This window comes from Muntiacus reevesi, chromosome 8 (assembly GCF_963930625.1).
Source record: "Muntiacus reevesi chromosome 8, mMunRee1.1, whole genome shotgun sequence".
In the NCBI taxonomy this organism is placed as follows: domain Eukaryota; kingdom Metazoa; phylum Chordata; class Mammalia; order Artiodactyla; family Cervidae; genus Muntiacus; species Muntiacus reevesi.
Genome location: NC_089256.1, coordinates 72,789,169 through 72,805,358, shown reverse-complemented (window position 1 = coordinate 72,805,358; position 16,190 = coordinate 72,789,169). Strand labels below are relative to the sequence as shown.

At 39.2% G+C, this 16,190-nt stretch overlaps 1 protein-coding gene across 6 annotated transcripts in view; it reads right to left on the bottom strand.

Annotated features, from left to right (window-relative positions):
• The window catches only part of PLD1 (phospholipase D1), a 267,970-nt gene that overhangs the window by 82,923 nt on the left and 168,857 nt on the right, over nucleotides 1-16,190 (bottom strand). For all 6 annotated transcript variants that reach the window (XM_065943633.1, XM_065943637.1, XM_065943636.1 and 3 more), the window contains 2 exons: nucleotides 6,416-6,529; nucleotides 3,580-3,629 (listed from right to left, as the gene is read on the bottom strand). In XM_065943633.1, the coding sequence (XP_065799705.1) occupies nucleotides 3,580-3,629; nucleotides 6,416-6,529 (164 nt within the window). The remainder of the gene's footprint in view (nucleotides 1-3,579; nucleotides 3,630-6,415; nucleotides 6,530-16,190) is intronic.

The following is a 16,190-nucleotide window of genomic DNA, read 5'->3' as shown; positions in this document are numbered from 1 at the left end:
ATGCAATTCAGTGACTTTTTAAAAAAAGGTATAATCACAAAGCTGTACCATCATCACCACTATTCAATTTTAAGGCATTTTAATTACTCCAAAAATAAAAGTCATACCCATTATATTTGCCTATATTTGGCCACAAGATTCAGGATTTTCTGGCATTTCTGGCATTGGAAATCTGCTCCAACAAAGGAGTAGTAGTTTTCTTTTGGTTGTTTTATTTTGCTTCATTTTTTTTGTGTGTGAACATGTTTTCAGTTCTCTTGGGTATATTCTATGGAGCAGAATTGCTAAGTTATATGGTAACTCTTGAAAAAGGAAATGGCAATCCACTCCAGTATTCTTGCCTGGAAAATTCCAGGAGCCTGGTGGCCTACAGTCTATGGGGTTGCAAAGAGTGGGCCATGACTGAGCAACTGAGCACGTGTTAGCTCTCTGTTTAACTTTTGGGGAACTACCGAACTGCTTTCCAAAGAGTCCACACCATTTTGAATTCCCAACAGCAATGTATGAGGATTCTAAAATCTTCATATTCTCATCATTATCTTTCTTATGTCTTAAGTCACAGCCATCTTAGTGGATATGAAGTTGTATCTTAAGATTTTTACTTGAATTTCTCTAATGACTAATGAAGTTGAGTATCTTTTCATATGTTTATTGGCTATTTGTACATCTTCTTTGGAGAAATATCTATTTAGATTCTTGGCCCATTTTTTAATTGGATTATCTCTTCATTGTTGACTTGTAAATGTTCTTTTGTGTATTGAGGATATGAATCCCTTATCAAATATATGATTTGCAAACATTTTTTTCAGTCTTTTTTCCCAGTTCCTTGATAGTATCCGTTGGAACATAAAAGCTTTTATGTCTGATGAAATCCAACTTAATCTATTTTTACATTTTTGTTGTAAAGCCAAGAAACCTATGTTAATACAATGTCAGAATGATTTTTGTCTATGTTTTTTTCTAAGAGTTTTTACATTTTAGGTCCTGATCTATTTTGACTTATTTTTTTGTATATGGTGTAAGGTCCAACTTCATCCCTTTGTATGTGAATATCCAGTTGTTCAAACACCATTTCAGGACAGGGAATTGTCCTGAAACCCTTGTTGAAATTCAGCAAACGAATGGATAAGGAAGCTGTGGTACATATACACCATGGAATATTACTAAGCCATTAAAAAGAATTCATTTGAATCAGTTCTAATGAGATGGATGAAACTGGAGCCCATTATACAGAGTGAAGTAAGCCAGAAAGATAAAGACCATTACAGTATACTAACACATATATATGGAATTTAGAAAGATGGTAATGATAACCCTATATGCAAAACAGAAAAAGAGACACAGAAGTACAGAACAGACTTTTGGACTCTGTGGGAGAAGGCGAGGGTGGGATGTTTCAAGAGAACAGCATCGAAACATGACATGTATGTTATCTAGGGTGAAACAGATCACCAGCCCAGGCTGGATGCATGAGATAAGTTCTCGGGCCAGGTGCACTGGGAAGACCCAGAGGGAGCTGGTAGAGAGGGAGGTGGGAGGGGGGATCGGGATGGGGAATACATGTAAATCCATGGCTAATTCAAGTCAATGTATGACAAAAACCACTACAATATTGTAAAGTAATTAGCCCCCAACTAATAAAAATAAATGAAAAAAAATTCAAATGACTATAGTCATAAGAGTTTACTTCTATATTCTCAGTTCTATTCCTAAGACTTATATGTTTATCCTTACATCAGTACCACACTGGTTTTATTACTGTAGGTTTCTAGTAAGTTCTAAAATTGAGAGTGTGAGTCCTCCAATTTGTTCTTTTTCAAGAAAAACTGATTCATTGGATAAGACTCTGATGCTGGGAAAGACTGGGGGCAGGAGGAGAAGGGGGTGATGGAGGATGACATGGTTGGATGACATTACTGACTCAATGGACATGAGTTTGAGCAACCTCCAGGAGATGGTGAAAGACAGGGAAGCCTGGGGTGCTACAATCCATGGGGTCACAAACAGTTGGCAAGACTCTGATTGAACAACAACAGAGGTTGTCTGGGCTATTCTAAATGCCACATTCATTTTTCTGCATTCTTTTTTTCTGCTCCTCAGACTGGGTAATCTCAGTTGACCTATCTTTCAGTTTGTTGATTTACCTGCCTACTCCAGTATGCTACTGAATTCTCTAATGTATGTTTTATTTCAATTTATATTTGATAATTTTTTTTGTAAAAAAATTTTTTTTAATTAAAAAATTTTAGTTTTTATGGTCTCTATTTGGAGAATGATTGTTTTTATACTTCTCTTTAGTTGCTTAGATTTATTTCCTTCAGTTTTTTGAACATAGTTTAACTAGTTATTTTAAAGTCTTTCAAACTGTCTGTCAGGTCAAATTATGACTATTCTCTGAGGATTGTGGGGAGATGGGAGCTTTCAACCTATTCAGCTCCTCCCAGTAGCTGCCAGGCTACCGGTTTCCTTTCACAGCGATGGGGAGTTGGTTTTCAAGGCTGCCATGGAACTGAGGAGAAGAGGATGGGCACATGGCAAATAAAAAGCTTGCTGCTTTTACCAAGATTCTGCTGTCCTTTTTGAATAAACAAATTGTTACATGCCCTTGGTTAATTTCCCAAGTTCTGCAGACATTTGATTTTTGACAATTTTTGCGAGCATTTTTGTTGCTTTTATTTAGGAGTGGATTTGGGGGTGTCCCTGCTATGCCATGGGGCTTCCCTCGTGGCTCAGATGTAAAGAATCTGCCTGCAATACAGGAGACTTGGGTTCAATCCCTGGGTCAGGAAGACTCCCTGGAGAAGAAAATAGGTACCCACTCCAGAATTCTTGTCTGGAGAATCCCATGAACAGAGGAACCTGGTGGGCTACAGTCCACAGGGTTGCAAAGAAGCGACTTAGCACGCACGCATGTAGGAGGCCATGTACATACTTGTTGACCGAGTCCTCATCCTTAAAGCAGGGATGACCCCTTCCTGTTTACTTTCTAGGACTGTGGTGAGGGATCACAGGAGAAGATACACAAGAAGTCATTTTTTTTTATTTAATTTTTAATTGTAGTATAATTATAATATTGTCTTGGTTTTTGCTATGCATCAGTGTGAATCAGTCATAGGTATACACGTGGGGTCTTTTGAGGTGCCTTACAAATCCCACTTCTTACAAAAACAATTACTATAAGTAAATAAAAACAAATTATGAAAACTGTAAAAATAGGGACTTCCTCGGCCATCCAGTGGTTAAGACTCAGCTTTGCACCACAGGGGGCTTGTATTCTACCCCTGGTTACGGAGCTAAGAACCAAAGGCTGCAGGGTATGACCAAAAAAAAAAAAAAGCGTGAAAAGTTTTTAAAAATTTATAAAAATACTCTCATTTTTATCACTTATGCATCTCATGCTGTGATGGCTTCATTTGAACAACTGTTTAGACAATTTAGTGAAAATAAGTAATTTATTTCTGCTAAGCATTTTGTGGGCTATCTTTTGTGAAGAGTTCTATAACCACACTGTAAAAACACTAATAATTACTAATATTTCCCAAGAAACAACCAGGCAGGAAAAGAAAAGCAGTTACTCACTCTCTGCTTTTAATTGTCCAAGGATGGAATTTTCTCCTCTGCACATGGTTCTGAAAACACATAAAGGAAAGAAACAATTAAAGAGATTTCAAAGGAATCAATCCCAATTGCAATAACCTAATCCAAGTAAAAACAGAGCAAGTACTTTTATGACAAGATGCTACATAGGCTCTTTAAAAGTAAAAAAAAAAAAAAGAGTGTCACTTCTGTTACTAATGGGACAAATTGTTTTGAGGTGGATAAATGAAAAGTTACAAAATTGGTATTAGATTTCAGAATGTGAAAGTGTTAATCACTCAGTTGTGTTCAACTCTTTGTGACACCATGGACTGTAGCCCACCAGGCTCCTCTAGAATTTTCCAGGCAAGAATACTGGAGTGGGTAGACATTCTCTTCTCCAGGGGGTCTTTCTGACCCAGGGATCAAATCGGAGTCTCCTGCATTGGTAGGCAGATTCTTTACATCTGAGACACCAGGGAAGCCCAGAAAGAGATGTTATTTTAAAAAGATGGATTATGAATGAGTTTTCCCTCTTAGAAAAGGTGGCATTAGTTCCTTTGGAATTAAAGAAACTACTGCACCTGAGCTCTCTCCGTAAAGATAGAAAACCCCTTAAAAGTGAAAAGTATAGTCTCGAATAGCTGTCTCTACTAATGGTTTTATTTCTCAAGACTCTGATAATAGGCAATGAATTAGACTGACAAAACAAAAAATTCTATGCTCCATTTGCTTGCTCTGTGAAAGTAATTAAAAATACACTTATGTCTAGGAAATGCTGATATTATTAAAGATGATGCCAGCAAATAGAGATGCTTTTGCATAATAAAAGGTTATAGTTTCAGTTGCTGAACAAAAGCCAAACATGTTATTTCATTCAGCTGGTTCAGACCCAAGAAAACAGTCATAGAAAGTAATTACAATTGACAATATTCCAAAAATAATATTAGCATGGCAAATGAAGTGGATAAAACCAAATTAAACATTATGTCGGTGCCTTAAATACTTCAAAAGCTTTGTTTGTCATGTTATAAATCAGATAATATGAGAAGTGGGCAAATCTTCAAGTGTATACACCAAAGCACAGGGAAAGTTTTCTCAAACTGTCACCGGGCAAAATCACCCCAGAAGAAACCAAACATCTTTACTTGAAACCCTGGCAGACAGAACGATACATGCTTGAAAAGTCAGAAAGAAACAAGAGGATTAGAGAAAAGATTTCCACCACAGTGGTACACTCAAACCACGGGAAGGCCTTAGATCCTGCAGGGGCTGCCTCCAGGGAAGAGGACAGAAGCCAGAGCGCATCTAAGCCCCCACCTCCAATCTGACCAGGGCCCTGACCCTCATCTGCTTCACACTCTGGGGGTTGGGGACAACAAGACCTTATGTGTCCCTTCCCCACAAAAGAACTTGATTAGAAAGGTGGGAAACTAGAAGTGGTTCTGAAAAACGGGACATTAAAAGAAAATATCCAAGTGCTAGTCCTTGCTCTGACATGTGATCCTGAGTAGGGCACTTCTGTGTCTCAGGTCACAGGGTCTGTAACTGGGAGCTGGATTTATGCCAGGGCTGTTGCATTTACTTTCTACTAGGTCACTCTTCTCAGCTAAGTGACCCAGAAGGAATGCGGCAGGGGGGTGGGGGTGGGGTTTCCAGGGGGCGTGGTTTCCATCACTTTCTGCACCACCTCACTACACCGCCCACCAGCTAGGACCTCTCAGCCCTTTCATCATCATCTCCTGGCCAAATCTGAAGCCTCGTGGGCCTTTCTGAGTCAATGTGGACTCTCTGCTTTTCATAATACTGAGAACAGGACTTCGCATTCTCCCTAAAATTCTAACAATGAGATGGTAGGGAAAACAGAATTAAAATTCCAGGAGACAGGAAAGAACCTTCATGCTTCACTTACTGGCAGAGACTATTATTACCAACCTTGTTGAAGGATTGCTGCCTAAAATACTCATAAACCATCATGTGCAAATCATGTCACTGTAAGCATTTATTTTTTTTCTTTTATCTACTTACTGCAAAGAATATGGAAAGCTCAATAACTATTGATGGCTTGAAGATAATTTTTAAATTATCTTTAAAATTAATTATGTATAAAGAACTTTATATCTATATAAAGCTTTATATAGATATAAATTGTATCTATAATTTATATAGATAATATATATTGATTTATAATATATATTAATGTGTACTCAATCCCTGGTGGCTCAGTGGTAAAGAATCCACCTGCCAATGCAGGACATGCGGGTTCAATCCCTGGGTTTGGAAGATCACCTGGAGCAGGAAATGGCAACCCACTCCAGTATTCTTGCCTGGGAAATCCCATGGACAGAGGAGCCTGGCGGGCTACAGTCCACAGGGTTGCAAAAGAGTCAGACACAACTCAGCAACTAAAACAACAAATAGCAACAACAGATAACTAAAATGTTAGTATTTTAATATTTGTATATATATTGTGCTTATATATATATCTTATAAATGGAGATATGCACTCTCTCTCTCTCTCTCTCTCTCTCTCTCTATATATATATATATATATATATATATATATATATGTGTGATAGGCAATTAGTATAAGAGAGAGACTAATATTTTAGTTCTCTTATACTTACCAAGTGTCCTAAACCTACCATTTAAGATTTTAGGCTCTATTTGAGTTTTATCAACTAGTGAACAGGCCAAGATTCAAATGCAAAACAACAAAATGTGTCCATCTGCTCAACGCTCCACTGAGTAGATGGAGAGAGACATTTCCATGCCTCTGGCCAGTTTACATGCATGACTGACTGCAAGCTGAAAACAGAGGATTGCAGAACTTTGGCACCTGTAGTTGAAGTGCATTATTGCCTGTAGAGCATTTCCTCCACCGGTTGAAATGTCTCCTTCAAAACCTGGCAGAAGTGGTATCACAACATACACCCGGTATCTCTGGCTTCCCCTGCAAAAGTCAGACATAGAGAGTTTCATCACAAGGAAAAAAAAGAAAGACAGTCACGGTTAAAAATGACAGCCAAGATGCCCATCAGCAGATGAATGGATAAGGAAGCTGTGGTACATATACACCATGGAATATTACTCAGCCGTTAAAAAGAATTCATTTGAATCAGTTCTAATGAGATGGATGAAACTGGAGCACATTATACAGAGTGAAGTAAGTCAGAAAGATAAAGAACATTACAGTATACTAACACATATATACGGAATTTAGATAGATGGTGGCGATAACCCTATATGCAAAACAGAAAAAGAGACACAGAAATACAGAACAGACTTTTGAACTCTGGGGGAGAACGTGAGGGTGGGATGTTTTGAAAGAACAGCATGTATATTATCTATGGTGAAACGGACCACCAGCCCAGGTGGGATACATGAGTCAGGTGCTCGGGCCTGGTGCACTGGGAGGACCCTGAGGAGTCGGGTGGGGAGGGAGGTGGGAGGGGGGATCGGGATGGGGAATACATGTAACTATATGGCTGATTCATGTCAATGTATGACAAAACCCACTGAAATGTTGTAAAGTGATTGGCCTCCAACTAATAAAATAATATTAAAAAAAAAAAAAAAAAAAAAAAAAAAAAAAAATGACAGCCAAGCAGTTCACACGGTTTTGGGGACTGAGCGAATGGCTTCCCAAAATACCCTCTATCACGTTCCAGGCATGTTGCTAGACTGGAAGCCAGAAGCGACTATCAGGCTAACCATTTGTTAACAACCTGAAAAATAAGCTACACTTGGCAGGAAAGTGGGAACTGTATCCACTATCTCTCTACAGCACAATCCTTCCTAGGACAAAATTCCTTGTAGAAGGCCTTGCGTGGATTCCATGGAAGTTGAAGAGGTTACAATAAAGTTTTGAAAAGATACTATCCTAACCATTTCCTGTGGACAGTAGGCATTCAGTTAGCAATCACTGAGTAAATGAGTTCCCACAGCCTAAATCTCGGGGGGAAAAACAAGATATTGGACCCAGGATATTTTCCAGTGCAGAAATCATCATTCAGAAGCTGATTCATCCCTGAAAACTCTGCTTCAAATGCAAAATGTTACCTTGGGCCCATCAAGAATTTTAAGTAACTGATGTTGAGTTTTAAATCTCCTGCATATACGAAATATTTCTTGGCTCACTCTCCCAACTGATTAACAACAGCCTTTGAAAGAAAAGCCTTTGAGTTGCCTTTGCTAACTCAAGGATGTAACAAATGTTTAGAAGAAGAAAGCCTGGTTCCTTACTTTGATCTGCGTTCAGAAAGTCGGAAATTTGGAGAACTATATTCAAACAGATACTGCCTCCTTGGAGGCGAGACTGTTAATGTCCTTATCTCTGGAAGACACACAGGAAGAAGGGCAAGTCTGGAGGTGGCCATGGTATCCACTATGGTCAGAATCTCACCCGTTTATCTGAGAAGTCTACATTCACACAAAGATGTTGCTGCAGCTTAATTTTCAAATCGGAATCTCCCTAAACTTTTCATAATACATAATCCCTAAAATGCATTTTCCTTTAAACTGCTACATTTTTCTTTTTTTAAAAAAACTGCTACACATGTCTTTTGGGTGAATATTATTACTACTCTTAGAGGGATCAGACTTAATTACTGAGGTCTCTGATGTCAGCTTACCATATGAAGACTTAGGGAAAGTGTGGCTCTAGGCAGAAGCCACAGCCAACAGGACACCTCCAGAGGCCTTTGAGCTTAACTGCAGAGCCTAGAAATGAGGAAATCTGAACTAGGGTATTGTAATGGCATGAATTAATCACTAGATGGCAAACACAGTTTGAGTTGGAAATTTTTTTAAAAAAAATATAAACTGCTAAAAGTTCTCTGTCAGGTAAGGGTAAGAAGCTCACATTCCTAGATATTAAGCTAGAAAATGGGAAGAACAGAAAGAATACCTAAGCCACTGTCCCACAGCTGGTATTTAAAAGTCCAGATGAATTTTACACTTGAAAATTGACACCATCTGGCCTCAACAAAGCTGGTCTGAGTGCAATGATGTTTATCATTAATTGATCACAGACATCTCTGGAGAAGGAAAGGGCAACCCACTCTAGTATTCTTGCCTGGGAAATTTCATGGACAGAGAAACCTGGTGGGCTATGGTCCACAGGGTCGCAAAGAGTCAGACACAACTGAAGTGACTGAGCATGCATGCACATGGTCTCAACTGTCTTTACAAAATCACCTTTAGCCTGATCCTCCCACGCCCACACTCCAGTGATGGGACACCGCTGCCCTCTGTTCAGAGGTACACCCGCACTAAGGCAGGTTAGCCAACCTAACTTGTCTGCCCCCGAGCCTGGACGACCTTCTCCTCGCAGGACCCCTCTTTCTCTTGCAGGACTGATGACCGGCTCTTCGCACCAGGCCATCCTGGATATGCCAGTCAGAACTGACTTGCCTCTGCCTTCACATTCCTGCTGCACATGGCTGGCATGCCTACTCAGCACCTTCTTTGCTTTACACAACAGTGACAGGTACCTCTGCTGGCTAGAATACGTGATATGCCTTTTTGAAACACAGGACGTATGTCCACTTAGCTTTCTATTTTGGGCAATGCCCACCAGGGGACCTTTGCACAAAGCATGCACCTGGTACCATTTGCTTTGAGAGGATGGGGTCTGGTTGGAAGAATGTTTGCTTCTGGAATACCTCTGATAGGCAAGAGGTTCAACAAAATATTTTTCTTTAAATTAGATTATATTATTAGTTGAATTTTTTTATTGTGGTAAAACATAAGTGTTAGTCAATCAGTCATGTCTGACTCTTTGGGACCCCATGGACTCTAGCCCACCAGACTCTTCTGTCCATGGAATTTTCCAGGAAAGAGTACTGGAGTGGGTTGTCATTTCCTTCTCCAGGGAATCTTCCCAACCCAGGGATCGAACCCAAGTCTCCTGCACTGCAGGCAGATTCTTTTCTGTCTGAGCCACCAAGGAAGCCAGTGGCAAAATATATGTAACATAAAATTTACCATTTTAACCAATTTGAAGTGTACCATTCAGTGATCTCATTACTTTCACATCTTGTGCAACCATCCTGATCTCTACTTGCAAAAGTTTTTCATGAGCCCAAATAGAAACTCTGATAATTTTGCAATAATTTCCCATTTCCCCTCCCAGCAACCTCTGGCAGTGTCTAATCTACTTTCTGTCTCTAGAAATTTGCCTGGTCTAGATATTTTCAGCTAAGCGAAATCAAACAGTATTCGACCTTTTGTGGCTGATTTTATTTCACTTAGCATAATATCTTTCAAGATTCATCCATGATGTAGCATGAGTCAGAATTTCCTTCCTTCTTATGGCTGAACAATATGCTGTTACATGTAGAGACCACATTTGGTTTCCCTTGTCATCTGTAGGTGGGCACTTGTGACAGTTCCAGCTTTTGGCTATGGTGAATAATGCTGCAGTGGATGTGTTATTGTTGTTCAGTTGCTAAGTTGGGTCTGACTGTTTGCAACCTTGGGAACTGCAGAACGTCAGGCGTCCCCATCCTTCACTCTCTCCCAGAGTTTGCTCAAGCTCCTGTCCATTGTATCAATGTTGCCATACAACCACCTCATCCTCTGTCACCCTCTTCTCCTGCCCTCAGCCTTTCCCAGCATCTGGGTCTTTACCAATGAGTCAGCTTTTCACCTCAAGTGGCCAAAGTATGGAAGCTTCAGCTTTAGCATCAGTCCTTCCAGGGAACAGTCAAGATTGATTTTCTTTAGGATTGACTAGTTTGATCCCCTTGCTGTCCAAGGGCCTCTTGAGAGTCTTCTCCAGCATTGCAATTTGAAAGCATCATTTCTTCAGTGCTCAGCAGGGAATGTGGGCATATAATATTTGAGTCCCTGTTTTCATTTATTTGATATACCCAGGAATGGTGTTACTGAGTCACATAGTTATTCTATATTTAGCTTTCTGAGGAATCACCAAATAAATTACGTTTTTGAATGGATAACATATGCTCACAGAACAAGTCTTCAAAAGTAGAAGATTATACAATGAAAAAATTTCTTTTTCACTCCTTTGTTTCTAGCCTTCATTTCCCCTCCCTAAGGGCAATTCATATTACCTTTCACGTTTTTTCAGAAATAGTCCATGAACTTATAAACATATATATGTATTCTTTCCTTCCACACAAATGTTAGAATACTATAAACACATTTCTGAATTAAAAAAAAATAATTTATCTGTGTATCCTGTAAATTCTTTGATATTTGCACTTAGAGAGGTGCCCATTTTAAAAAACAAAATGACAGTATTCCAAATCCATGCCATAATATTTAAACCAGTTCTCTTTTGGTGGGCATTGAATCATTTCAAATTTTTTGCTACTCCAAAATTTCAAAATACCTATTTTGCTATGTGTGCTAACGCACATAAGTTTTTTTCACATTGGTTAGAAAAATTTCAGAAGTAACATTTTTGGTCTTGAATACGACGTATTTGTTATTCTGTTTGTAAAAGATAGTTCCCTTGTATCCTTGTGTTTTTTTTTTTTAAAGCAAAGATGACTTCAAAATGTAGACATTTGGAAATGTCCTATAAAAATCTTCTATCTTTAGACAAAACATTCTTGAAGAGTCAGTTTGTAGAAATCAGACTATTCACATTTTTTTGTTCTTGGGACTCTGTTAGTTCTATATCAGTGTCTTTGCTTTTTTTCTTTTTTCAATGTAGCAGGTTTTTAATTTCCTTAATGATTAAAGTTTTAAATTGTGTTCAGGAAATTAGCAGAAATGACTTAGATTTTCACTGCCATAAAAAACAAAGGGCTCTGGACTTTTAAACCATAAAATTGTTGCTAAGTTTAAGTCAATGAAGAGAAAATTTTATGCGCTAGCATGTCCAGTCTCCCTTCTTTATCTAGTCCCTAGAAAACAATGGTTCCCAGCTGCTAAGAATTCTAACCTCTTTTGAAACATCCTCACAATGCTGAGGAGGTGAAATGACAGCAGTTGGTGTAGGGCAAGAACCTGAGCCCCTACCGTGCAGAATTATTTATGATTATAAAAGCAAAAGAAGAGCTAGTGGGCACCAGGTCATCATGCAGGCCATCGCTTTATCCATTTTAGTTCAGAACAATTTTACAAAATTGCATTCTCAGGCTTTTTCTTAAAATAAATTTTTCTTTCAAAACTCACTCACTCTCACATCAGTGTTATGTATGATAGCTAGAAATTGGAAATAAATGTCCGATAATGGGGAGATGGTTAGCTAAACTATGCTATAGCCATTCATGGATATAACTTCTTAAAGCCACAAAACGACCACTGTGATGGCTTCCTAGCAAAGTACTTCTGGTAGTGTATTAAAATGGCCCTAATGCAAAGCTGCAATCACAAGACAATCACAGATGTGGCAGACTGATACTATTAACTATTAAATTTTTCTCCTTAAATGTGTTTACTTCCCCCTTAGCAAATGGAGATATGAAGGAGGCCTTGCTCTAGGATGATGCTCTCACAGAGGAGTCAGGGCCCAAAGGTATCAGCTTCTTAGATTTAAGGAACTGGGTAGACATACTTTGAGCTGAGGCAGGAGTTTAAAGAAATAAGAGTGATAAAGAAAATGTGATACATATATATAATAGAATGTTACTCAGCCATTATAAAGGAATGAAATTGGGTCCTTTGTAGAGACATGGATGGTGGATTGACCTAGAGACTGTCATATAAAGTTAATCAGAAGGAGAAAAACAAATACTGTATATTAATGCATATATGTGGAATATGAAAAAAATGGTGTAATCATTTTTACAAAGCAGAAATAGAGACACAGACCTAGAGAACAAATGTATGGACACCAAGGGGTAAAGGATGGTAATAGGATGAATTGGGAGATTGAGATTGAGATATATACAGTATTGATGCTATGCATGCAGGCTAAGTCACTTCAGTCGTGTCTGACTCTTTGTGACTCCATGGACTGTAGCCCTCCAGGCTCCTCTGCCCATGGGATTCTCCAGGCAACAATACTGGGGTGGGTTGCCACGCCCTCCTCCAGGGGATGTCCCCGACCCAGGGATCGAACCCACATCTCTTTTATCTCCTGCATTGATAGGCGGGTTCTTTACCACTAGTGCTGGTACGATGCAGAAAATAGATAATTAGAACTTACTGTACAGCACGGGAAACTCTACTCAATGCCATGTGGTGACCTAAACGGGAAGGAAATTCATAAAAGGGGGGCTATAGGTATATGCATAGCTAATTCACTTTGTTGTACAACACTGTAAAGCAACTATACTCCAAAAAAAAGTAAAATAAAATAAAGAAATGAGTGAGACTCAGGGCAGGGACTCTGTCCTTTGTCCTCAAGTAGAATTCCAGGGAGAACAGGACAGGCCCTACTCGCTCTCAAACAGAATATGGGGCCATGAGGATCTGAGCCTTGCTTCCAGGGAACACTCAGAAATGATTATCAGCCTACAGGATGTGGAAGCAATAGAGGAGAAAGGACAGAGAGGCAGGTTTGAAAGGAGAAGGCTGAGGCCCCCAGGCTACAGTAAGCAGACGCCAGAACGGGCTTGAGCCAGATCAATACAGAGCGCTAGGAGCCCTTTCCCAAAGACCCAGGGCCCTGAGAGTCTATACCAAGGATGCAGGAGAGGAGGAAGACCAGCGAGCACCCTGACGGACTGAATATGGAGCAGAGATAATTACAAATCATTGAATTTGGTCACATGTATCAGGAAAGAACTAAACTAATTTCCCTTCTATTGTATGGAGGTAAGACGAGACAGAACCCCACGTGAGTTATAGGAAAAGGAAATAACAATTCAGAAAATATGTCTGTATATGAATATGGACCAAAAAGAAAATAGGAAAATAAAAAGCAAATTGTCAAAGTGGTGAGAATGTGGGATCTTTAATATTTTTAATTTTTGTGATTGCTGAAATGCTGCCTGTCCCTTTAAAAACAGAGTCCTAATTCAAGGAGTGGCTTTCCCCAGGCTTCCCTCCTTGCTCTCCTCTCAGTAGAATCCCCTCTGCCTTCCCCTCCCCCTCAGCATGGTGCAGTCAGAAGAGGGGTCTTCTGCTCAGAGTAGGGTCTCAGGATCTGCAAAACGGCCTCAGAGGAGCTCACTGCGCTTCTCCTGTGACAAGACACTTTATCTTTTGAGAATTTGAGATTTGTAGACCATATTTCATTGCCATAAACATCAAGAGCTGGTATAAATCCTCTCATTGTTGTAGATTTTGCAGCAGTGAATGTTGCCAGAAATATCAATTGCGGTTGGGGCTTAGTGTTTCTTTATGGGGAGAATTGTACTCCACAGTGGTATCAGTTATGGGAGAATTGGTCTGTAGCTTCTCTGTGGTTTGGGACATGGCCCATTTTATTTTGTGTTTGGCAAATCTTTTCAAATGCAGTAAACCTTTCTGGACTTCAAGTTCTTTCATCTGTCAATGAAGGAGTTGGTGGAAATTATTGCTAGTCCACTAGTAATGCTGGTTCTATTTAGCATGACCTTGCATATTATCTTTGAGACTTTTATAGATAGGACATTGCATACTGTGTATGCACACACATAATTTTTTTCACTGATTACTTTTTGAAAATGGCAAACTTTAAAAAAAGAGTTTATTTATTGTTGCTTACTATTTATGGCTGTGCTGGGTCTCTGTTGCTGCTTGTGGGGGGCCTTTCTCTAATTGCAGAGAGCAGGGGTTATCCTGCAGTTGCTATGGTGGGCTTCTCGCTGCAGCGACTTCTATTGTGGAGCACAGGCTCTAGGCTGGTGGGCTTCAGTAGTTGTGGTGCATGGCCTTAGCTGCTCCATGATATGTGGGGTTTTCCCAGACCAGGGATTGAACCTGTGTCCCCTGCATTGGCAGACAGGTTTGTTTGTTTTTTTTTTTTTAAACCATTGAGTCACCAGGGAAGCCCTGAAAATGGCAAACTTTTAAATGTAAGAATGTTCAGGGTTAGTCCAGCATGTGTAACTTAGACTTCAGTCTAGGCTTGATAACCTTCAGCAGGCACGCCCCTCAGAGCAAATAAGACGTCCCAAATAAGACTCTGGAAAAGCTCTTATGAAACCCAGTCATTTTCATTCTCATTTTAAAAAAAAGAATCTTTGCTTTCTTTCCTCCCTCTGCCAAGGCACATGCTCAGACTCAAAATGATTGCTGGCCTCTGCCCGGTACTAATCTTTACTCTATCTGCTGAGATACCATTTATCTAATTTTTGGAATCAAGTAAGAGCAACTAAATGATCTAAATCCAAACTTCTCCTGCCACATTCTGTCCTCTCTGCCTTAATGTAACCGCTTCTCCAGGAATCTTACACAATTTGGAGGTTATCCCACAAGATAAAATGTGAAACCAGCCATGGGCATACTTAAATTTCATATTTTTCTTCTTTTTTATTGTAACTGCAGCTTAAATTTCTTTAAGACAGTGATTCTGAAATGTACCCAACGTGTTCTTTCAGCTTGGTACGCAAATTATAGGATATGGTAATTATAGGACGTAGATTTTTCTTTAAACCTAAGAAATTTTTATCTATCAAGAAATTAAAAAAAAGAGAAAATGTTCATCTGATTTTTTTTTTTTTAATTAAGGTAAGGTATCTATCCTAGATTTCTGGGAGAAATGAGAACATTTCCTCTTCCCCTGGAATGAGCAAAGTTTTGTAGTCGAGCTATAATGGTACAAGGTAAAGAGCACAAGTTGAGATCCTAAAGACATGATCTGAGCCCCAGTTACATTCATCAATAGCTGTATGATGTAGGCAGGTTACCACTCTTGGCCTCAGCTGCCTCATCTACAGAATGTAAATCATTTGCATCCATTTCATGTGAGAACCCATGAAAGAATTAAATAAAGGAATGCATAAAAAGTATGTTGGATGTGGAATGACTCAAAAGTGATTTAATAACATTATTAATCAATCAACAACCAGTGATTTCAATTAGAAAGCTGTACACCTTCAACTGCCTAAAGTTAAAGCAAAACTGAACTCACATTATGTTTTGGAATATATCTTATTTTATATTTGGGAGGAAGGTGTAATCCAATCAATAATAAGGAATCCAAAAATTGATTCCTATGAGGAGTCAGCTATAGATTTCTGGCAGGACACCTCTAGACAGTGTTTCAATCACGTGCCTCTACTTGTCAGAAAATGAAGAAGCACCAGTTATAGGGAACCAAGGTAAGTTGTCCTTATCCAGCAATATTCATCTAATAATTTAAAATGGGGCACATTCAACATCCCTTTAAGAAAACACTTGTTTCTAACATAAATATTAATTTGTAAATAATTGATAAAATTAACAGTATTAATTTCTAAATAGTTTCTAAATAGTTGAACTAGTCAACCCTAAGGGAAATCAACCCTGAGTATTCATTGGAAGGATGCTGAAGTTGAAGCTCCAGTACCTTGGCCCCCTAAAGCAGAGAGCTGCCTCATTGGAAAAGACCCCGAGGCTGGGAAAGATTGAAGAAAGGAGGATAAGGGGATGACAGAGGATGAGATGACTGGATGGCATCATTGACTCAATGGGCATGAGTTTGAGCAAACTCCGGGAGATAGTGAAGGACAGGGAAGCCTGGGGTGCTGCAGTCCATGGGATTGCAAAGAGTTGGACACGACTTTAGT